Source organism: Orbicella franksi, chromosome 7, assembly GCF_964199315.1.
Source record: "Orbicella franksi chromosome 7, jaOrbFran1.1, whole genome shotgun sequence".
Classification (NCBI taxonomy): domain Eukaryota; kingdom Metazoa; phylum Cnidaria; class Anthozoa; order Scleractinia; family Merulinidae; genus Orbicella; species Orbicella franksi.
In genome coordinates, this window is record NC_138151.1 from 9,109,904 (window position 1) to 9,132,700 (window position 22,797).

A 22,797-nucleotide genomic window follows, 5' to 3' on the forward strand; every position below is an offset into this window, starting at 1 on the left:
TTTTTTAATTTCGAGCCCTGCATCTGAACCATTACAGGATGGACATCCTTTTTTTTTCCTTGGCCACTTGAACAGTACAGTACTGTATTTGAAACCACTTTCTGATGCATTTTCAACCTCACAACTGAGGCTGGGGAAAACATTTTGCTCTGACATGGCTCAAACAATACTTGAAAGAAACTGGAATCGCCACCACATACTAAAATTTTTTTAGGAGGTTAGGGGAAGAGTAAGATTGCACTGCATGATGGGAAGGCTGGGTGCAATAGCATCGAGTATACAACAGTTTTCCCTTGTTCTGATTGGCCACATTTTCTATGGCATGGTACAAATAATTGAATATTCTTCCATGAACACGTAGTGTTACATGTGTACATATGAAATGTTAATGAGTAAAGAAAAATTGAAAACTTGTCATCTTGTTTTCATCCAAAACATTGACAGTTCCCTCGTGCAGTGTATGGTTCATTGTAACTTCTTGTATCAACCATCATTTGAACTCTCTTTCCCACTTACCATTGGTTTACACTGTAACACTAGATGTACATACATAAAAACACTGTACATGTAAACATTCTTGCTCACCTAATTGTTTGGTATGAAGCCCCTTTTTTGAGATAACGCAATAATTTTCATGGGTGCATAAAGGGCTGTTAGCTGGTCAAAACCACCAGCTATCAGCCACCTTTGAACAGCTGTCTACATGTCCTTTTGTCTCATTGTACCAACACATCTGATGAAAAGTCTGTCAGTTATTAATAAAAGGAACTTGTAAATAATCTGTTTCACAGTTTTAAGTCGCAATCAATGCCTTTTTAACAGGTGTACAAATTAGATGGGCAAATTGATTCCACCATCATTGTATAGTTTGCTTGATATTTGTCCAAGCGCTGTTGAACGTCTGCAACATTAACAACAATATTTTCCAGTATTACGTGCAATCTACTGAAACAGCAAGGCATTTCAGCTCAATGTGGCAACTGCTGGGGTCGCCAATGCGACCAATTTTTTTTCACTGATTTTTTCATGATTTTCACTGAAATGCACGTGCTGGCGACTACATGTAAATTTGAAAACTTAGGGGACAGCTGGCCCCAAGGTTTTTTCCTCAAAGTCGTCCCTGCATTTGCACTGAAGAGGGCAGGGGTTATCGAGATTCTAGGTTTCAAAATTTTCTGGGGAGGGCATGGGAGTGTGCATTCTTGAGGAGCAGGGCACAGGGCTACCATGGCCGCTTACTATTTCTTATAAGCCTTCTTCTTTAAAACTAAGAGTGACGGCCTTGAATTTAATAACTATTAATAGAATGTTGTTACTGATTTCTAGATTGAAGTTTTAAACTGCTCAACAGTGAAAGTGTCGTGGGCAGGGCAAGTTAGTAACAACAGTCATCTTACTGGATGCAGTTTTGACCTGCAAATGTTCTCCAAGGCATCACCTTATAGTTCAATTTACAGGTACATATATGAAATCCCTTGCTACAGTCCTGGCCAAGAGATACATGTAGAAGGTCACAACTTAAGTTTCCCAAATATTTACATGTAAAGTTTGGTGTCATGTTGTTGCATTGCTAATTTGTACATATATGTATTTTCGTAAGAAATACATTGTTGTGTGGTTTTACCGTAAGTTGAAGTTCTCTTTGATAAAATACTTTTTTGTTTTCTGTTAGTGGTTCGTCTAAGGAGTTTATTGTTAAAGAACTCAGACCAGGAACTCAGTACAAGTTCAGGTTAGTTTTTTAGTTTTAGCTTTGCTGCGTGTATCTCCAGGTGTTTCCTAAGGACAGTGAGGGGTGGTGAATGCTCCTCCAAAAACCATATCTTGCACGGGTCTCGCAGTCTCTTTTTATCAGCAGCATGTCCATCTTGCATTCCTGGAGTGTTGAATTTTTGCAAGGCTGAGAAAGTCTTGATTGATTTGTTTTGTTTTTTTAATGATGTCCGAAGGTCTAGAGTCTGAATGTATCACTCTCGCATTTAAAACAGTTTGAAGTCTCACTCTTGAAAATGAAAAAGTCCAATGTTGTAGCTTGTAAAGTAAAACACTAGCCTTGTCTTCTCAAATTTACCATTCACCACCCCCACAGTTCTTAGTTGGGGTTCTAGCTCTAGGGAGGGCGCTTATTGGAGAGCGGGCACTTTGGAAAAACTAACTGTTCTTAATTTAAGCTGAAAACTTATTTATTTCATGTAGCTTTTAAAGCATGTCCTGCTTGATATTCACTCTTAAATTTAGTATTACTAATTAAGTTTATTATCATTATTATGAATGTTCTATTTTATCAATATACACTGTACATGTAATTAGTTTTACAAATTTGAATTTTATTGTAGTATTTTAAGTTGTGAAGCGCTGTTGGTCAGCGAATGTAAATAGTGCTCTAAAAGTTATTAAATTATTATTATTGTTGTTGTTGTTGTTATTATTATTATTATAAGTGTTATTGTAATGGTTGGCAGGTGCTTATTTCTTTTTGGATATAAACACTTGAACAATGTAAAACAAAGAAAACTTCTTGTTTTAAGGAATAGTGTCCTAACCAGGAAACTATCTTATTGTTAAACTCTGGATCTACATGTACCCAATCACTAATGCCATTAATGACACAAGGAAACTAATCAAAATTTGCAGTAAAGCCTTCTATTGAAGCAAAAATAATATTATTGATGATTCTTTTTGCTTCACTTTTTATACTACATTGGCCAAACCAATATGTTTTACACTGCAGTGATTGATTGCTAGCTCTTGCAAAACATTCTGTACTCATTTGTAGACATACAGGTAGGAGAAAATAATCTGAAAGAAGAAGACAGTCATTCAATTGATGCATGTGTTGCGGCAATATTTTGACAGATTACAAGCTAAGAAGGATGATGATGAGGGAGAATTTTCTCCAGAAGTTACCTGTGATATGCCATGTTCTGTGCCCTCCACACCTAATCAGCCTCATCTTGGAAGCAAGACAAAAACCAGCTTCACAGTCAAGTGGACGGTTAGTACCTATACTTTCTCTTGTAATTAGTATTACATTGAAGAGGGTCGTACAGTATTCTCATGATACATGATTAGCTGAATTTACTTTCCGTGAAACGTGAATTAAAGAAATTATTCTTTGTGATCTGTGACCAGAAGGTTTTGTGCACCCCGTGAAGAACTTGAATTACTAACCAATGTTCATGATTTCACTGCTCTATTCTACGTCATTTTGAGACGTGAGTCCTCTGAATGGTTAGAGTCATCTATTGAAAGTGATTTGGGTATGTGATTTGCAATAAGGAGCATTTACTTAGCCTTTCATGATTTTGCTTTCTTCATACACTCTTCTAGCATAAGAGCAGGTTACTAAAAAAGGTACCTTACTTGCTTACGTTCGTGATTCAGGAAAATGAGATTTTGATATCCGTGATCCGTGATTTGCTATTTTTTCCACCTGAGAACCATGCCAGAGACCTCCCCTGTAAGACCCTCGATGAATTTTCTCTGTACCTACTTTCAATATCAAAATTTCTCCTTTCTATTTTACCATACATCTCTTTTTACTGAACTTTTAATTTGATTATGCCACTAACAAGGAATTTGATGGTATAACTTATTACACATAGTGTCGCCAGTAAATGAATATTCAAGCGGCATTGCAATTATTTTTGTATTGATCACTTTTCAATCTTACAAGGTTGACTAGAAAGGTCTGTACTGTGGCTGTGGACAAAGCTGGCATCCACAAATGAAAATGTCAAAAAAATAAAACTTTATCTAACTGTCTACTTGTCTCACGAAATTGATGTCAAAAAGAGTAACAGAAAGATGCACTTTTAGCTTAGAACTCACTCTACCCAGAAATTGGTAGCAAAAACTAAAACAAATAAAATGCACCAAAATGACCCAGCCTTTACTTTCTACTAATACCCCAGCCACGAGTATAAAGAAAAACATCCATTGTCTTGTTTTGTTCCATCACTAGTAGAAACCTAACTTTATTATTAACATTTTTCTTTCTTTCACTCAGGCACCATCGGATAATGGCTCTCCAATCACATTGTACAGATTGGAATGGAATAAGGGTGAAAAGGGTGGCCCATACACAGAGGCCTACTGTGGGCCCCAGAGACAGTTCAAACTGACACATAAGCTCCCTCCTGCCACGCCCTGTTCATTCAGACTGCAGGCGGTGAACAGCATAGGAGCAAGGTGTGTACAAATTATTTAAGAAATAGAAAACATGTACCGTGTTTCTATCGAGTTTTAGAAACACGAGTGGAAGTTTGGGAGAACGAGAAATACTCGCCTGCGGCTCGTGTTCCCACAGCTTTTTCGAGTTCTCCCAAACTTTCACAAGTGTTTTTATAACTTGATAGAAACACGGAGAACATGTTTTTTATTCCTTTTAGAAAACACCGCGACGAAAAAAAAGGAAATCAACTTGTTAACTTTGATTATCAAAATGTAAATTCTTTTTGCTCGCGCCATCATTACGTCAACAGCTCGTGCTAGCTCTGTGTTTCTATCGAGTCATAGAAACACGATTTTCACTAATCAGTGCGCGTATTTTCTTAGGACTGTTTTCTAAATGCTGTTACAGTAATACTGTGTGTACATAGTTTTGTCTGTAAAATTAAGGAGTCAGGTCTGAAGTTTGCTGGGCGCCAGGAAAATTGACTGGCTGTGAGGATTATTTTGCCTGCCTGGTTTGACCATCTTTATAAAGAGTAAAAAGAAATTCAAATTCTCATAAAGAAATTCAGTTCAAAAAGGTTTACCTGTCTGTTAAAACGAGTCGCCTTCCCGCTGAAATCATTAATTAAACCCCCGCCTGCCTTTCTTCCTTCGTTTTTTTTAAAAGTTATCATTGATTCTTCATTCCACCTTAAAAATGTAGCCTGTTTATCTGCTTCCTTTATTTCATACCGACATACTTTCTTTCTCATAACTGCAGTAAATTCAGCAAAGAGTTAAAGTGCATAACCAGTGCAGGAGCACCATCTGCACCGTCATCTCCCAAGCTAGACAAGGCAGGCGTCAACTTCATTAGTCTGTCATGGAGTAAACCAGAATCCAAAGGAGCTGAGATCTCAGAGTATTTATTGGAAATGGAAGATGATACTACGGTGAGTGACAGATCTCTAGGGTAGACTAGTGAAGTCTGATTTCAACAGCAGTTTGAGTAAGAATTTCATGGCTTTTTTAATGTTACAAGTAGACCTTAATGATTGGCCTAGTTAAGATATACATTAATAGGTTCCTGCTCTATACAACTACTTCAGCTTCTTGTCAGTAATAGATTTCGTACAGCTACTTAACATTCATGCAGTGATTCTCGAGAGAAACGAGAATTGTCTTGCGAGAAACGAGGCAAGAGGTGGTACATGTAACTGTACGTTTGAGTGGTACAGTACATCTGATAATATCAGTTTTTATTGATACTGAAGTAATTACATGTAAAACACATTTTATTACCAGTGATTGCGTACAGTAGAATGGACTTGTTAGTACGAGTGAAAAAGGGCACGGTGCTGTAATAGTGTTCTGCCCTGTGCAGTCTTGCAACCAGCCATCTTTTTTATGATCATGTCCAACATTTCAGGGCTATGGCTTCCGTGTGGTGTATCGAGGAATAGAAAACTCTTGTGTGATCGATAAACTACAGAGAAATACTTGCTACAAGTTCAGGGTAAGTATTGGTAGAAAAAAAATCGTATTCACCGTCGAAGCAAGCTAACAGGAATATTGTTGTTTATTACAAGTTTTAAAGGAATAGAGCGATTTCAAAGACGCATCATGTGTACTGCTCTTGGAAACAGTCCCTGCTACAACATTTCTTCGTGTACACCAGCTTGCGTATTGTCCCTGCAACATGCACCTTATAAGTAGACATGAAGGGGCTTGTCCTCACTTCACGTCCCCGAAAAATGTGTCCTAGTGTATGCCGACATACTTGGGGACACTTGGGAAAATCCCTTTCCTCTTGTGGTTCTTCCTATGAACCAGTTTTCTGCATTACTCATACCATCTAGCCAGCGCTGTTTTTGTTTGTACACTGATTGTGCTTGAAACAAAACACTTCCTTGACTTGTAGGATGAATTTTGATGCATCAAACAATACATGTGTCCAAGTGTGTGCCGACCTCTACGGAGTTTATAATGTCGATCTCCTCGTGAGATACATGTGTGTGGTTCTTCGTGTGAACCAGTTTGCTGCATTACTCATTTGATCTTCCAGCCAGCACTGTTTTTGTTTGTTTTCTGACTGCTGGTGCTTTCCATTCGATGAAAAATTTCTGGAAATTTCCCGTGACAAATGGAACAACAGCGTTTTTTAGAATTTCTGGAAACTGAGAGGACAACCTTGCTAGGTATTCCGAACCGTTTGTCCCCGTTTCGAAATTTTCCGAATTTTTGGTTGAATGGAAAGCGCCTTGTGCCTGAAACAGAACACATCCTTGTAGGATGAATTTTTTACACATCAAGCAATACATGTTACCCTAGCTAACCTGTTTACTATGGATTTCCTGACTATCGCTTCATTCATGATTACCCAGCGAGATGTGTACCACACTTTAATGATGGTGTATTCTGTTGACAGCTGCTGGCATCTAATTCACAAGGAAAGAGCAAATGGAGTGATACTGTGATGTTTGACACTTGCCCTGAAAGACCAGGTAAGTATTTCAATCACACACAAAAAAATTTTGAATGGTCAATTTAGATAGCATGTATAACTTTGCCGCATGTGACAAGTTATCAGCAAATGCATGACACAGATTGTTTCATGTAAATATAACCCAGAAATTCTCATGTAAGTTGCAGGATTGACTTGCACAATAACTGCTCACTTTTAATGTTGTAAGTTTGTGATAACGTAGAAGTGATACTACTAGAAGTAGTTTAAGTCTGCTTGCGAGCCAAGTGGCCCATCAGGCCGGAGCTTATCCCGGTTTCTGTAGCATGAAGCGACTAGGAGTATTTCTACTCCCTCCTGGATGGGATTCTAGTCCATCGCAGGGTTACCCCCAGCATTAAGTTCGCCGGTACCCATTTGTACACCTGGGTGGAGAGAGGCACTGTGAGAGTAAAGTGTCTTGCCCAAGAACACAACACAATGTCCCCGGCCAGGGCTCGAACCCGGACCGCTCGATCCGGAGACGAGCGCACTAACCATGAGGCCACCGCGCCTCCACTACTAGAAGTAGGATACGTAGAAGTACTCCTAGTCGCTTCGTGCTACAGAAGCCGGAGATAGGCACCTGCCTGATGGGCCACTTCGCTCGTACAGTATGTAGACTTTTACCATGGTCAGTATGTGAAGCTCAACACACGATTATTTGATTTTGTCTCCTATGTAGGTCAGCCATCACCTCCTGTGCTCGAAGGAAAAGTTCGATCTTCAGGATTTACTGTGTCATGGGGTAATTAATCAAAACAAGATAATTCAATTGTAGTCTAACAAGTGGTTTATCACTTGAGACCCTATAAGCAAACTGTGACGGCTACGCTAACGAGAAGGTCATCAAACAAAAGATTTAACGAACAGAACAATGGCTGTACACATGCGTTTAATTTTTAGTCTATTTCTTAGGCGTTGTCTGCACAACAGAAATGTGTTTTAGGTTTGCGTATTTTGGACAACATGAAGCACGAAGAGCAATTTGTCATATTTTGTTTTGGAGTTGAACGCTATCATTGCATAGTTGCTAAGTTTGAGGACGTTTTTAGACCGGTATACATGTGAAGCCTGTACTGAACCGGTCCCGGTTTTTCAAAGGGTGGATAACGCTATCCACCGGATAAATAACTATCCAGCGGATGGCGTGGTTTGTTTTGTTAACACTTATCCACTGGATAGCGATTTATCCGGTGGATAGTCTCCAGCCTCCAGCCTTTAAACGACTAGGGCCAGGTGTAGATAATTGCAAAATTCAAATTTAAAATATAAATTCAATATTTACCATGCTCCATTCTCGTCTTCGCTCTCATCACTGCTTAAGCTCCCCACTATTACGCGTGAATCGATTCAAACAATGTGTTCACTAACACTATAGGTACATATACACATGGCTGTTAGCATGCATGGCTTGCCTATGATTCCGTTTGTTGTACAACAAACAGAAATAAGATGATTGCAGCTTTAATTTTAGAATTGACAAAGGTATTAGTTTCTAAAGAAACTCGGTGTTCACTCGCGTCGACGGCCAAGACAGGGCAACACGGGCAACACTTAAGCCCAGGTCAAACGTCGAACTTCACATGAGGCGAGCTAAGTTGCAATTTGAGTCGATCCAAAAGGGTAAAGCTCGGCCGTTGGGTCGAACTTCAAACTTAATTCGAATTTAGATCGACCAACGCATTTTATCATTCTACTTTAGACGGATAGAAGGTGTTGGTCGATCTAAATTCAGTCGGACGGACTCGGTTGGGTCAAACGTCGAACTTATCATGAACTTAATTCGTTCAGTTTAGTTCACGAGTCTCGTGTGGAGTTCGACGTTTGACCTGGGCCTTCGCTGTTTATCAACTGAAATTACAAATAAACTAACCCTCGAGGCGAATTTAGAAGCCATTTCGAACAGCCATCTAACAGTTTGACTTGTGTTTAGATCCACCATCAGATACCGGAGGGTCAGAGATCACAGCTCACATATTAGAAGCGGATGACGGCAAAGGTACTGAACTAATTCACTTACAGACACCTTATTTATCAATGTAAATTGGGACCACTGAAGCTTACAATCGTTAATGGATTCTACTACAAAGCGGATTTAGAGTGGTTTTCACTTGAAGGTATAAAGTAAATGGAATTTGCTTTTTCGCCAATAAGCGACAACGCGACTTCAAGGAAGAAGTTTTTGAGGTCGTTGGTCGTGATGTTGGTGATAAATAGTGCATAGCAAGTTATGCTGAGATAAAGAAGGGATTGCAGCTCATTGAAAAGAAGAGTGTAACCATGTTTAAGAAAACGTAAATTTCCTTAACAGGAACAGAAACATAGAAAATTCATCATAACCATTACGGAAAATTAATGATATTGCGTCCTTGTGACAATTTTAAAGCCAAAATGGCGGTATTTTTCAACGCTCAACAAAAATTGAACTTTCCCCTAAACTCAGAATAAATTTTTACTCGTATCACAGAACCACAAACCTGGTGAAAACATTTTGTGTCATATACACCTAAGGATTATGTTTCAGACGTTTCCTTTGTTTTCTCCAGGAGGGCAGTTTGTTGAGGTGTATAGAGGACTGGACCGCGAGTACACTTTTACTGGCTTATCTCCTGGGCACTTGTACAGAATCCGTTTCGCAGCACTTAGTGATGGGGGCATCAGTGAGGTGAGCTGACAGTTTGGTTAGAAAAATTGTTAAGTTGCTTAATGCGACATCAGAGGCGCGGTGTCCTGATGGTTAGCGCCGGCGCAGGACTCTGGATCGAGCGGTCCTGCGACCCCTTTTTCGAAAGTCTCGGTAGTTCCGGTTCCGAATTTGTTGTTGTTGTTGTTGTTGCTGCTGTGTTTACAATCAAGACCGAGATATTAATAATTTTGAAATTCAAACAACAAAATTATCAGGAAAAGAAACAGAATGAACTGTTTTTTAAGCTGAAACTCCTTAGATTTAGATCATAAAATATGGCCTCGAGTTCGTTAAGCTACCGGGGGTTCCAACCCTGGTCGGGGACATTGTGTTGTGTTCTTGGGCAAGGCACTTTGATCTCAAAGTCCTTCTCTTCACTCAGGTGTATAAGTTGGCACCGGCGAATTTAGTTCTGGGGGTGGGCAGAAACCATGTGATGGACTAGAATCCCATCCAGGGGAGTAGAAATACTCACCTAGTTGCTTCATGCTACGGAAACCGGGATAAGCCAAGGCTTTGTGAGAACATTTCACTGCGCCCTCTTGGTTATGTGTTTTTGTGGCAGGATGTCAAAGTTTCGTCTCTTTCTTATCTTTCAGTGGTCCAAAGTGAAGAAAATCAAGACATCAGCAGTCATACCCGGCCAAGCCAACCCACCAGTCTTATCAAAGAATCACAAACCTCAACCCAATACCCTTGATCTTCGTTGGGGTAAGCTTACAGTATCTCCTCAAACGAGTGTAACCGTTTGCTGTACAACTCACTTAGTGTACGTTTGGCAATGTTACATTTGGAAATGAAGTACAATGCAATCCCGAGTTCTCGGACTCTTGATTTTTCGAATCTTCCGTTAACTCGAACTAGAAGTCATTTCCCTCCCCTCAGTCCAACACTGTAATTTTACCCCCCGATTTCTCGAACTACGTGATTTTAAATCTAATTTCGGTTTCCATTGGACGCTCGAAAAATCGGGATTGCGCTGTATCTGAATTTAGAAAATGAGTACTCAAATGGAAGTACGTGTTTGCATTTTTGGCCACTGGCCACCAGTTTAGTTACGGGACTGAAACACTATGATAAATGTGAGCTGACTTTGTTCTTGGCAGATCCACCCAGCTATGATGGTGGTGCCGCGATATCAGGCTACATCATGGAAATGGAGAACCCTGTAACAAAAGGTCAGAATTCCACTTTTGTTTTTTACTTTGCAGCTCGAATCAAAATATTAATCTAAGAACTTTAAAGATGTGACTTCGGATAACACACTATATTCGTCTCTAAGCCTGAGTCTCTAAGCAATTTGCAATTTGCAATTTGCTGCAGTGTAGAGAAAGTGTGGCAAAGGTGTGCTCCGCTCACCTAGCACCATGCAGATACAGTGAAAGTAGGGTAACAACTTCCTGAAGTAAAGAAAACTTTCATGGTTGTTAACAGATCTCGAAAGTAGTGACACTCCGTAAAAAACGACAACCGGAAAAGCGCTACATCCAAATGAACTTGCCTGGGTGCTGATGTTTCTCAGTGGAAATAACAAATACCAGTTGTGCCATAGTAATATATTAATTTTGTTATAGATTATCCTTATTCCTCATGCTTGCTGTTCTATGAATTATTTTCAGCGGCATTGCTCCTTTTGAGCTCTGTGTAATATGGAAAATATTCTTACTAGTGTTTAGCATTAGATTTTGAGCTCAAGATTTCTATGATGTGTAGAAATCGAGAGCGAATAATCGAATTGTTTTAGTATAAATCTACTAGTCTTTCAAAACTGTCTCTAAATTCTCTTTACAGACACTTCGAAAACGCAAAGTAGCGGCTGACAGTTCGTCAACATCCTCACACTGCTAGGCTAGTCACTATCTACAACAGAATAGATAGTGAGTGGCGTGGTCAATAAGAGAGCGGTATTTGTGATAGAACGCTAGTAGATTTGTACTAGACAATGATGGAAAGGCTAGACTATGGAACATGTTTTAGCTACTTGAACGTACCCACTCACCCCCTCCCCCCACCCCAAAATTAGAGATAAATCAACGCTGCTTAATCCGCCTTAACGTTCTGAAATTAAAAGTTTTGTCGTTTGTGTTTTCAGAGTTCAAGGAAATTCATCATCTCATGGACAATGTGTGTACAGTAAGTGGGCTTCTGGCTGGAAGGACTTACTCCTTCAGAGTGAAAGCAATAAATGAGGCTGGGGTAAGTTATAGTTAGCCTGGTTAAGATCTCAATTCTCATTACTGTTTTCACACGTCTTCTATTACTATACTGGTGAGAATTTAGTTCTAAGTTGAGTAAAATTTCTTGAGATGATCAGGTTTATGATTCTCATGTCTTTCTTACATAAACTTGTAATAAATAGGTAAGGAGAAGAACAAGAGAGCTTGATCGTCAGAGTTTGTTACGGCAACATTACAGTGCTACCTACGCGCCTCACCTATGATAACCTTGTAGTTTTTGACAATCTTTTTTCGCGTTTTTTTGAAAACTTCCGTTTCAAATGGCCAATCAAATTGCGACAACTTGTCGCTGTTTCAAACGTTCACAGGTTGAGTCTGAAATTCCCACGAGAGTGAACGATGAATTTGACAGTTTAGCATTTCCGCCCTCGACAGGTCCCATGTTTTGATTGGCCGGTTGACTTAAAATGTTGTCTCTAAAATGAAGACGATTGCTCAGCCCTTCGAATACGTTTTTTGGTTTCAACTTGAATAAAAGTAAACCTCAAACAAATTTTCTCTTAAATTTCTTTCATTTTCACTGTACGTTGAGAATTTTGGGTCTTAAAAAGCGGAGTGCTTGTAGTGATATTTGATACGCATATTCTAGTCCAGGGATTCAGGTTTTTTTGTTGTTTTTTTTTGCACTCTATTTGTGTTCAGTTCTTACTGCCCCTCGTTCCATATCCTCTTATGTCAGTGTCCTAACCCATCCAACAGGTCGGCAAGGTATCAACGGTGTCGCACATCACTACAGCTCCAGGTCCCCCCGATGCTCCGAGAGCGCCTGACACTTTGTGCCGCTCAGCTGCTGCTATCATTGTTTCTTGGGAGGTGAGTTATTAGATAACACGGCACATCGCGCATTTGATACGTCGGCCTTGTTATATTGAGATCACTTAGGCGCCGTCCGCACTACGTCGGAGAAATTTCAAAACCAAGCTTCATTTCTACGTTTAAGCCTACCGTCCACACTGATCCGTCACGAAAACGGAGCTTTCCGGTAACGCTCCTTCCAACCGGAGAAATTTGAAAACGCCGGCTTTGCGTTTGAGTGTGGACGGAAAAACGTTTGAAAACAGAGCTCTTCAGAAACGATGACGTCACGATGATCATGTGACTTCCCTGACCGAGTCTTCCTCGAACACAGATGCAAAATTGTTGCATTTTCAAATTTTCTCCGGCGTACTGTGGACGAAAAACATCGGATACATTTTCAAATGAAACGCCGTTTTCAAATTTCTTCGACATATTGTGGACGGGGCCTTAGAAGTCTGCGTGGGGCCTGAGACCCATACAGCCCGGCTTGTCCCGGATTGCTGTAGCATGAAGGTTTACCTCTATGTTTTTTTCAAAACGATATTTTTAGTTATTTTGGCGCTGTACAGAATAACCATTAAATTGAAGGAATCCTGAAAATATTTTAATGAGATGGAAAAACACCAAATAGATAATAATAAACCATAAAGGAACAAGGATGGTTAAGGATGGAGGAGATTAACACGGATTACAAACGACGAACTAGAAAAATTTAGGCTTAACGTTTCAAGATTCGCAAACCGTGACGTAGCTCTTCTTACAGACATCATAACCATTTAGTCTGAGTTAGTCTCTGAAACATTTTTTTTTAATTTTTCTTTCACAGAACCCTACAGAGAATGGCACTCCAGTGACAGGCTATACGTTAGAGTGGATGGAAGATGGGACTTTCATTGAGGTATTACTGTGGACGAAATTGTTCTGGCATTATACCGTTTCTCAAAAGTACTGTTGCATGATTAGTCCTAGTATGGTTTAAGCTAGAACGCTGAAACCTTTTCATTAACAATGCCGGGAAACTTGCTAGTAAAGGAGGGTTGCAAAATCCCTGTCCTTGTTGCTTCCCCTAGGTTGACTTTCACTTGTTTTTCTCTGCTCTTTAATTGTGGACCGGATTGTTCGAAGCCCGACTTAACTAACCCAGGATAAGCGAGAATTTTGATTTTAGTTTTGTAATTTTTCGGTAAAGTTTTCTGTTTATATTGTTTAGCGTTAACTTGCTTTCGAACAACCCGGCCCTGTATATTAGAAAAGACTGTTTGGCACTGCGCACGACGCTACTTTGCCCTGATAATTCTTGTCCTTCCGTTTCAGCTGTACAGTGGCCCGGACAAAACTTGTGAAGTCCGCAAGGGAGTCAGTCCAGCCAGCTTTTATTATTTCAGAGTTAAGGTTTGTTGTTTATAACCACGTTTTAATCTTTTTTTTGACTTATGGTATTTAATTTTGCCCGCATTTTTAATGTTCAAATTGTTACTTTCCCCAGGCTCTCAGCGCGGTTGGTCCCAGTCTCTGGAGCGCGGTTAGTACTTGTCAAACCCCAGCTGCCTCGCCTTCCGCCGTGACGTCAATAAAAGTGGTAAGAGAAAATGAACACCGTTTTGTATTTCAGGGGAATAATTGCTTACAAGTTTGTGATAACTATTAATATCATTATTTATATTTCAACGTAGTATGTTCCTGAAACGTATTTCAAAGACATCTTTAGTGCGTTTTCGGTGCGACGTCGGTTCGTTTTCGGTTTGTCTTCGGTACGTCTTCGAAAGTCCTTGGTATGTCCTCCTTATGAGTGCGACATCGGTACGACTTCCCTATGTCTTCGGTAATCTCCGATGCAACTTCGACAGGAGCCCATGACGGGCTCCTGACTTCGATGCATCTTTGGTAAAAGGATCGAACCATTTGAACCTAACCTTGACAGATTATTTCATCAATGTTGCAGATTTACAAACGAATATTTCAAGGCTTTTTGAACTCGATTTTTCTTCTTCCAGGTACAACAGTCTTCCTCTCATGTGCGTCTGCGCTGGCGACATCCGGGAAACAATGGCGCAGAAATTACGTCATATAACGTGGAAGTGGCGGGTTGCAAGAACATCAGTTTTGACGTGAACACCGGCGAGGGATCTGAAACCGAGGAAGAAACGTCTGTCATACAGGAGTATGACATCACTGAACTTCAGCCCAACACTCTTTACAGGTAGGAAGAAGGATTTTCTTTGTGAGTAATAACATTACTGTAGTCTATGAATCCACTGTCTGGTATCTCGCTGAGCACTATTTCGTTTTTTTCCTTTTTCTTTAAATATTTTATTAGTGTTACTATTCAGTATTAGGGACCGTTCATTTTTTATGAGGGAGGGGGGGCTGGTGGGATTTGGGAAGCACCATTTAAAAATCGCATGACCCCCCCTCAGCTTACCAATATTTTCACATGGTCCCCCCTTATAGCGGACATTTTTTGGGATGACCCCCCCCCCAAAAAAAAAATTGAACAAACAATATTTAGATTTCAACTATTTTAATATTTCTCTTTTATCCCCCTACTTCACGTTATTGTGCTCACTATGAAGACAATATTTACAATCTCTATACGACAGAGAGCTGTTGTTTAAAAAACAAATCAAAAGAAAGAGAAGTCAATTTCGGATCTCCTAGTTATGGCTCGCCCTGAGCGTGTGGCATTTGGCCTCTAATTGGCATCTTCCTCATCTGAATTGATGAATGCAAGAATGACGTCACTTGAGTCATCTTCTCCCCCAGAGTCAATGGCATCACTGTCATACTCATCAGTGTCACTTTCATCCGTTTCACTGCTGTCAGCACTTGCCCTGTTGTCATTTTGTGTCAATGTCCTGGCATTTCTCAGTGTTGGTTGCCCAGCTCTGAGAGGACTCTTCTGCTGCAAGCATGAATGTCTTACAATTGCCTTTACTTTCTCACTCTTGCTGCTTTTCAAATGCTGCTTCAGCCCGTGGTGGTTTGAGTACTTGTTTAGTTCTGGAACACGTAGCTCTTTAAACTTGGTTAGATCTTCGCACAACTCAGTCCAAGGATAATCCTCCTCCCTACTTAACCTTGCCTTTTCTTCTGCTCTCTTTTTCCTTTTAAATTCCAGCACTTCAAGATGCTGAAGATAATCCACCACAAACTTCGATTTGACAATAAACTTATCTGCAAATAGAGCAACGCTCTCTGGGTCAGATAAAACCAGCCTGCCACTTCCATGCTCTTTCTTCTTTATATTGTTAATCCAATCGGGGAAAGAACGCATTACTACATGAGCATCATGAAAGAGGATCATTCCAAAATGCGCAATAATGGCGAAAGCGACGAGTCGTTTAAGAAAAGGTTTACAGCTGAACGATCCAGGCAGTTTGACATCTTACAAGCAAAAGAAGCAATTTTTCTAGGTGCGGATGGCTGTTCAGAAGGGCGAGTGAGTTTTCCATGCAAGGGTACCAGTTGAAGCCCAGTGATGGAAGAAAACTCATGAACTTCTCCATCAAAGAGCACAGAGCAATGGTGGAAAAGTTGAATGTCATATTGAAAGATGTAAAGGAACACGATTCCACACTCTTTCAGTCCAATGGGCTTGCTTTAAAGCAGGGCGAAGAATTTGCCCACAGTTTTAATGTAAAACAGATCAAATGTACAGAAGCTAAGTTGACGAAGGTCACGCAGGACATGGAAGCACTAGAAAATGAGAAGAGCAATAATAACAGCATATTCAAAGGCATACTCAAACAGCACATCAACAAAAGGAGAAGGAAAAAAGAAAACCGCAGAAAGTCAAATGAAAGAAAGAGGAAGCGGACTGAAAACAACGTCCAACGAGTTTATGGAATCTGTGTTGGAAACCCGCTAGGAAATGATCTTCCACAATGCCTTGTGTACCCTCCTAGAACGGCCGTCCCGGTAGAGTGTCTTAAAGTTGAGGATGTTGCCACGTCGATATTTAGAAGAGATGGGCCATACATCGCACAGCTCTTGGAAGGGAATTATTTCAACAATGCTGCAAGAAGCAGAATCACCACCAACCTTGAGCGGGAAGTCAGAGATTATGTTTACACCTTCATGTACCCTGAAGAGTACACTCTGACGGAAAGCATTGCTGCTTCTTGCAGCATTGGTGAAAGAGACTCCCATAGCAGCACAAGCGGCGACGAAGAACTCGACGACAGCGGAGATGAAGATGAGTGCCAGTGAAAGTTGCATTCGAAAATAACAGTCTTAAATTTTCAGTAGCTACAAATGCTTTTTCTCGCCAAACGTTTTTTTAAAGCAGAAGGAAAGTTTGTAATAAATTTGTATCCTGCCTTCTATGTTTATTCTATAGCAATTTTTTTTATATTCAAACATTATGCCATTTTAAAGTTTTACTAAAATATTTCACGTGACCCCCCCTTTTTCCCTTATTTTTTTGGGATGGCCCCCCCTCGAAAGCCATTTTTTTTCGCATGGCCCCCCCCCAAATCCCACCAGCCCCCCCTACCTTATAAAAAATGAACGGTCCCTTAGTACTATTATTATTCGTATTATTTCTTGTATGTGTCTATTATTCCACGTAGCTTGGTGTGAATACGCCAAAATTGTTATTTACAAATTAATTTCTCATATTTATTCTTCATTTCACTTTGTCTTAGATTAGTATTTTTGCTATTTGCTCTAAATATTCTTAAGTAAACTTGTAAACTCGTAACTTATTGTTACCACGGCCCGTGGTAACAACACCCATCCCTATTTAGTTTATTGACTAATGTGCTCTTCTCGCAGAATTTGTGTTGAACGCTCCTCCCTTAACCTGTGTTTACTGTTAGTCGTAACTCATTTAGGTGGCCTCAAAATTGCGCTCTTTCTAATAGTCATCATTTGGTACTTTGTTGTTCCTTTAGAATACGTGTACAAGCCGTGAACAAAATAGGTTGCGGTCCATTTAGGTGAGACTTGCTTTATTAATCATTGATTTGTTAGGTGTGTTAATGGGTTTTACTAATATATAAGGTCACTTCCTCAATGCCGTACACTGTACTCTACTGAAACATCGACGTAAAGAGCAAAGTAAGAATCCATGTGGGGACCAAAGGAATAGCGTCTTAAGAAGAAGCTTTTTTGGTTCGTCACGTCTTCTTCCCTAGGAAAGATTGCGTGACGAAGCAAAGGACGTTTGCATAGTGCGCTGTTAAAGGAAACTCTGCGGGAAAAAGTCTGGACTCAAAGAAATCTTGTGGAAGGTTAAATTTACTAACTGCAAGTCGTGTTGATTTGTTTTTTAAAGCTTCATCGTTTAAAAGCAACTAAAGGTGATATGCTTTTGTAGCGTGAAGTAATTAGCAGTATTGTTATCTTCCCCCCACCCCCTCCCCGGGACTGATGGTGGCTTCACCACCAAGCATTGTGGTTAGTCATCTCAGCACATAGTTATGTACCAAGGTGGTGTGCTTGTCGTGGGGGTGGGGAGGGGGGGGGGGGGGGGCTGCGTTACAAGACGGAAAAATGTCTTGTCCTAGAGAAGTTATGCAGCAATGGTAACTGGATGTCTTGTCCAACATGTTTACCGCAGCGCTTCTATCAAAGTTAGTTATGAGGCATACGACAGTCCCTGTCAGTTCCTTCATATGACAGTACCCATAAAATTAAGCAGCCGTTTTAATATTGTTTTTTTTTTCTGTAGTTCTACCGTATTCGCGACCACTGGTGACCTGCCCCCGCCAGCTCCTTTGTTGGAACTAGCCACGCCCTCGTACCAGAGTCTGAAACTTAGGTGGACGTCATCACGTGGCACAGGCGGGAAGACCGGCGCGGCTGGCATGACGTATACACTTGAAATGTTGGACAAAAATGGAAGGTGAGAATCACACGGTCTACCGTATTCAAGGATGGTTTGTGCAGCCTAGTACTGCTGTTACTGTTGTTTTGTTGCTGATAAGAAATCGTAATTAAGTAAATGGTTTTAACTTAGGAGTTTAAGTTGTTCGTCTTGTGTGATCTTGTGTGATCTTCCGGGTGATGGTAGTTCTGAAAAGAACTGTTGTTGAACGGAACGGAACTGATAGAATAATGTTTGTCATTCGATGGTGTTTTACGATGGGGTTACTCCATTCGAACTTAAAGTCGAGAAGAGAAAGGGAGGAACAGATTTTTCGTCTTTCGCGCTAACGAGCTTTTGTTGTATTGCTTTCCCCCTGCAGCTTTGTTACTGTGTTTAACGGGCCCACCACTTCGCACAAGGTTGGCAAACTTCAGGAGAGGACTGAGTACCAGTTCCGTATCCAGGCGAGCAATGACGCAGGGCCTGGGCCCTTCTCTGATGTGGTGTCCTTTGTAACCACAGCACAACCACCTAACACAATCAAAGGTTAGTTATTATTTCGTCGGTGAAGCAATTCATTTGAAACGACATGAAAAAAAAAAAGAAAATGAAACCATGGAAAAAGCTCCTGTCAGTCTACCAAAGCTTGGATTCCCGATTGTTTGACTGTTTATTACCTTTCACCGCATGTGGAGCATAAGTCCATGGAAACTGTCCGCCATCTCCTTCTGTTTTGGGCCAAGTTTTCGATCTCTTTCCAAGTGTAGCCTGCCTTTGACGCCTTATTGTCCACTGTTCTCCTTCAGCTGTTTCTAGGACGACCTTGATTTCTCTTTCCCTGGGGGTTCCACCTAAGCGGTAATATTGGCAATATTGCTGATCGGTTTTCTTAGGGTGTGCCCAATCCAATCGATAGTTTGAGCTGCGGATAAAACTCGTATGTCTGACCATTTAAAACAAAAGCCATCGAGCAGTGCTTTCTTGTGGTATTGTTTATTATGCTGTACAAGGTGGTTCTAACTTTTGAGTGTGTAGATGAAACCCTAGTGTGTGACCATTCAAATGAAAGCTATTGAGCATTACGTTCATGTGGTACAAGGTGGTTTCATCTTTTAGCTTTGTGGATGAAACCCTAGTGTGTGACTATTCAAACGAAAGCTATTGAGCAGTACTTTCATGTGGTACTGTCTGTACGAGGTGTTTCTAACTTTCAAGTCTGTGGATGAAACTGTTCTGTGTGGCACTTTCGTAATGTTGTGCAAGGCTGTTATAACGTAGGTTTCCAAATCGTACAGTTACAAACTACGTATATCGCATGAGATATTCAACAGGTACCTATGATTTTCAACGACCTTCTACTTCGTGCCAACTAGACATCTTTGAGTAATCAGTTGTTTTATATGACAATCTTTCAGGTCTGACAGCAGAAAACACGACGCCTTCTTCACTGTCTGTCAGCTGGGACCCGGTACAAACCGTAAAGAGGGGAGAACAAATTGAGTATTTATTGCAAAGTCAGTGTGTTGGAAAGGACCAAGATTTTGTACAGGTTAGTTTGAACGTAAATGATCTTAAACTTTTCTTGCTGGGATTAAATGTTCGCGCGTTTGATTGTTGCGCTATGTAAGGTAAATCCCCGCGAAGACGTTCTCAAACTGTTAGGTAGCTTCATCTGTCCCAGTTGAAGGATATGAAATGTTACGAAGGGATCTAGATAAGTCTAGAAAATCTTGTTGTGTTGAGAAGGAGGAGGTTTCGAATGGGCAACCCCATACGATATCGTTTCATTCCCATTTATGTGGCCTGGGCTTGATTCCGGCCTCGATTCCGGCCTCGCGCCATACACGAGTCGAGTTTGTTGTTGGTTCACGCCGTGTTCCGAGGGATTTTCTCTGGATAGTCAAGTTTTCCTCCTGAAAAGAAAGAAGAAAAATAATTTCCAAATTTTAATTCAACCCTGCATGAAAACCATCTATGGCTGATGTGGCTTCATCTCTTAATGTTGTAATTGTAAGGATGGTGGGAAAGATTTTCGATTGGACTTCAGGTTTCTAAGGAATTGTGATCAAAGGACTTCATCATAACGGACTTCATCGTGGAATAAAACAGGAGAATTTCGATTTTGATCGTACAATCTCTCTTACTTCATTTTCAGGTTTATCAGGGACCTAACACAAAGTTCGAATACGACTCGCTCCCAGCGTCCACTGAGGTTCGCTTCCGCGTCTGCGCAGTACGATTAATGAACGCTCCAAGCGGGTCCCCAGGCCCCATCAAGGGCGTCTTTTCGCCGGTGACGTCAGCAAGGACTACGACGCCGAAAAAGAAGAAGAAGAAGATTTCCGAGAGTAGTGCGGACGGTGACGACCAAACAATGGACGTCAAGGAGACAAGAAGGGTATCACTGACTGATAAACAGTGGGCCATGATTTTCTTTTCAGGGTTCTCCTTGCTTGTGGTTGCTGTAATTCTCCTGCTACCTTGTTTGTTCGGGGTTTCGGATTAGTTGACCCTTTCACTCCCAAGAGTGCCATTGCTCAAAATTAAAAAAAAAAAAGGAAAAAAATTCAAATTTCATTTTGTGAAATATTGAACGGTAGCTGACGAAAGTTCTGCTCGAGAGCTTTCATTTGAATGGTCCTACACCAGGATTTAAAAGTTAGAAAGACCTTTTCGCAGGCTACCTTTCGTTTTGCTCCTAAGAGAGTACCACAGTTCAAGAAAAAAGAAGAACAGAGTCCCAAGTTTAGTGTTGAACAAGAGCACACGAAAGTTCGGCTTAAGAGCTTTCATTTGAATGATTGCACCCTAGGATTTCAACCGCAGACTTAAAAGCTCAACCACCTTGTTCAGCAATAATAAGTATTGCTACATGCAGTACTACTGGATGGCTGAGTGGTGACACGATAAGGTTTCAGTCAGACTCAAACGTTAGAGCTTCTTTGTACAACACTTTGAACAGTACCAGCTGAGAGTACTGCTCTCACATCAGGGTTTCAGTCACATATGTAAAAATTGGAACCAAATTAATACGTTTTGGCTCTCGGAGAGAAGTGTATATGGAGAAAAACTCTGTGATACTTTAGGGTTAGGGTTAGTGTTAGCTTTTGTTCGAGTTTCAATCTTAGATTTTGACTCCCTTGACACAACATATTAAGTTATAAATATTTTTCTTGGGCAAACTAGTTGGTTCCTACCGGGATAGTCACACACTGGGGTTTCATCCACAGACTTTGTACCTTGTACGACCCGATAAAATTTCCAAATTAAGGTTTTATCTACATATGTAGACTTTATAACCGCATCAGTTTTGGCATCAAGGTTTGGCTCTCGGGTAGAAATGGTCGATTCGGTGATAATTAACCTTTTAACTCGCGCTTAAAGCTTAAAACTTGACTCACCTGACTTGACATATTAAGTTATAGACATTTTTGGTGCTCAAACTTTGGAGGGGGCGGGGAAGTAAAGTGATAGCCTTTAGATGTGTTTTAAGAGGTGTAATTTATTATCTAATTGTTATAAGAAAAAAACCCCGACGAATTGTTAACGATTTAACTCTTAATTAATTATCAACGTTACTGCTAACTCCTGACGTTGGTTACATCCGTGGATTAAGAAAGAGTAAAGAACATGTATAATGAATCAAGTGCTAGTCCCGTTTTGGTGGTCACGCAACACGCTTTTAGCTTGCGTGACAACCCTGTGAAGTGAAGCATCGAAAGAAGTTAACCGACCTCCAAAGCTAAGAGCTGTTGTTAATCTCGTAAGTATAATCGGATTTTGAATAGCCTGGTAGCCTTAAATAGTTATATTCTTGAACCAAACGCAATAATAATCAACAATTTTGTCTTTAAACATTAGTAGCATGTATGCGTTTGATATAGACAGACAAGTGCTAAAACCTCTGGTAATGGTAATGTTACTTTCCGTTGCTAAGCAACTTTGTAACCAAGAAACAAAAAATTCTCGGCCTAAGACGCCGACCTTTTGTTTTGGAACACAGCATGCAAGACAAGTTAGGTGTTTGATGTTAAGTATGATCTTTTCTGAACCAACTGTACTCCCAGTTACTCCAAGAAATATCTTCGTCTCGTTGCGTTCGATTTCGAAATGCAGGCAGTTAACCGTTGGAAGTAGATCTTGGGAAATTCAAGGACAATTTGCCCTTATTTACAAGTCAACCTGAACGTTTCACGATTATTCCCAAGTGTGTTGGTCTGGTGTTCTGTAATGAAAGGACAAGGGTGGAAATTTAAGGACAAGTGCGTCCACGTGACGGCTCGGTTTGCAGTACGCGGGGATCGTGCATTTTCAGATTTGTTCTTGCTGTTCTTGTTAGTGTTTTTGTTTCTTAATCTATCGTTCATCTCAACGAGGTCGTTTTAATATCTGCCTCCAAACTTGAGGCTCAGTGTAGTTGCGTTATTAAGGAGTTATTGCTAAAATAGCGTCGTTAGTCGTAATGCGTGCCTATAGTGCAGTTCTGTAAAAGTACTGCAGAGAAACCATAGACACCGCTTGCATAACAGACGCTTTGATTTGAATGACGATACTTCATACATCCCTAGCCTTTTCACATGAAAAGGCTAGGGATGTATAAGTA

At 40.5% G+C, this 22,797-nt stretch overlaps 1 protein-coding gene across 1 annotated transcript in view; it reads left to right on the forward strand.

The window, feature by feature from the left end:
* Positions 1 to 22,797, forward strand: part of LOC145491632 (fibronectin type-III domain-containing protein 3A-like) — a 30,545-nt gene that overhangs the window by 7,374 nt on the left and 374 nt on the right. The window contains exons 4-26 of the mRNA XM_081470844.1: positions 1,327 to 1,457; positions 1,673 to 1,732; positions 2,857 to 2,995; positions 4,010 to 4,191; positions 4,937 to 5,108; positions 5,585 to 5,671; positions 6,584 to 6,659; positions 7,344 to 7,406; positions 8,595 to 8,660; positions 9,208 to 9,326; positions 9,947 to 10,058; positions 10,454 to 10,525; positions 11,440 to 11,543; positions 12,284 to 12,397; positions 13,209 to 13,280; positions 13,697 to 13,774; positions 13,869 to 13,961; positions 14,377 to 14,582; positions 17,278 to 17,322; positions 18,057 to 18,230; positions 18,574 to 18,740; positions 19,610 to 19,743; positions 20,350 to 22,797. The exon at positions 20,350 to 22,797 is cut by the window's right edge and continues 374 nt beyond it. Coding sequence (XP_081326970.1) covers positions 1,327 to 1,457; positions 1,673 to 1,732; positions 2,857 to 2,995; positions 4,010 to 4,191; positions 4,937 to 5,108; positions 5,585 to 5,671; positions 6,584 to 6,659; positions 7,344 to 7,406; positions 8,595 to 8,660; positions 9,208 to 9,326; positions 9,947 to 10,058; positions 10,454 to 10,525; positions 11,440 to 11,543; positions 12,284 to 12,397; positions 13,209 to 13,280; positions 13,697 to 13,774; positions 13,869 to 13,961; positions 14,377 to 14,582; positions 17,278 to 17,322; positions 18,057 to 18,230; positions 18,574 to 18,740; positions 19,610 to 19,743; positions 20,350 to 20,700 — 2,817 coding nt within the window. The 3' untranslated portion in view covers positions 20,701 to 22,797. The remainder of the gene's footprint in view (positions 1 to 1,326; positions 1,458 to 1,672; positions 1,733 to 2,856; positions 2,996 to 4,009; positions 4,192 to 4,936; positions 5,109 to 5,584; positions 5,672 to 6,583; positions 6,660 to 7,343; positions 7,407 to 8,594; positions 8,661 to 9,207; positions 9,327 to 9,946; positions 10,059 to 10,453; positions 10,526 to 11,439; positions 11,544 to 12,283; positions 12,398 to 13,208; positions 13,281 to 13,696; positions 13,775 to 13,868; positions 13,962 to 14,376; positions 14,583 to 17,277; positions 17,323 to 18,056; positions 18,231 to 18,573; positions 18,741 to 19,609; positions 19,744 to 20,349) is intronic.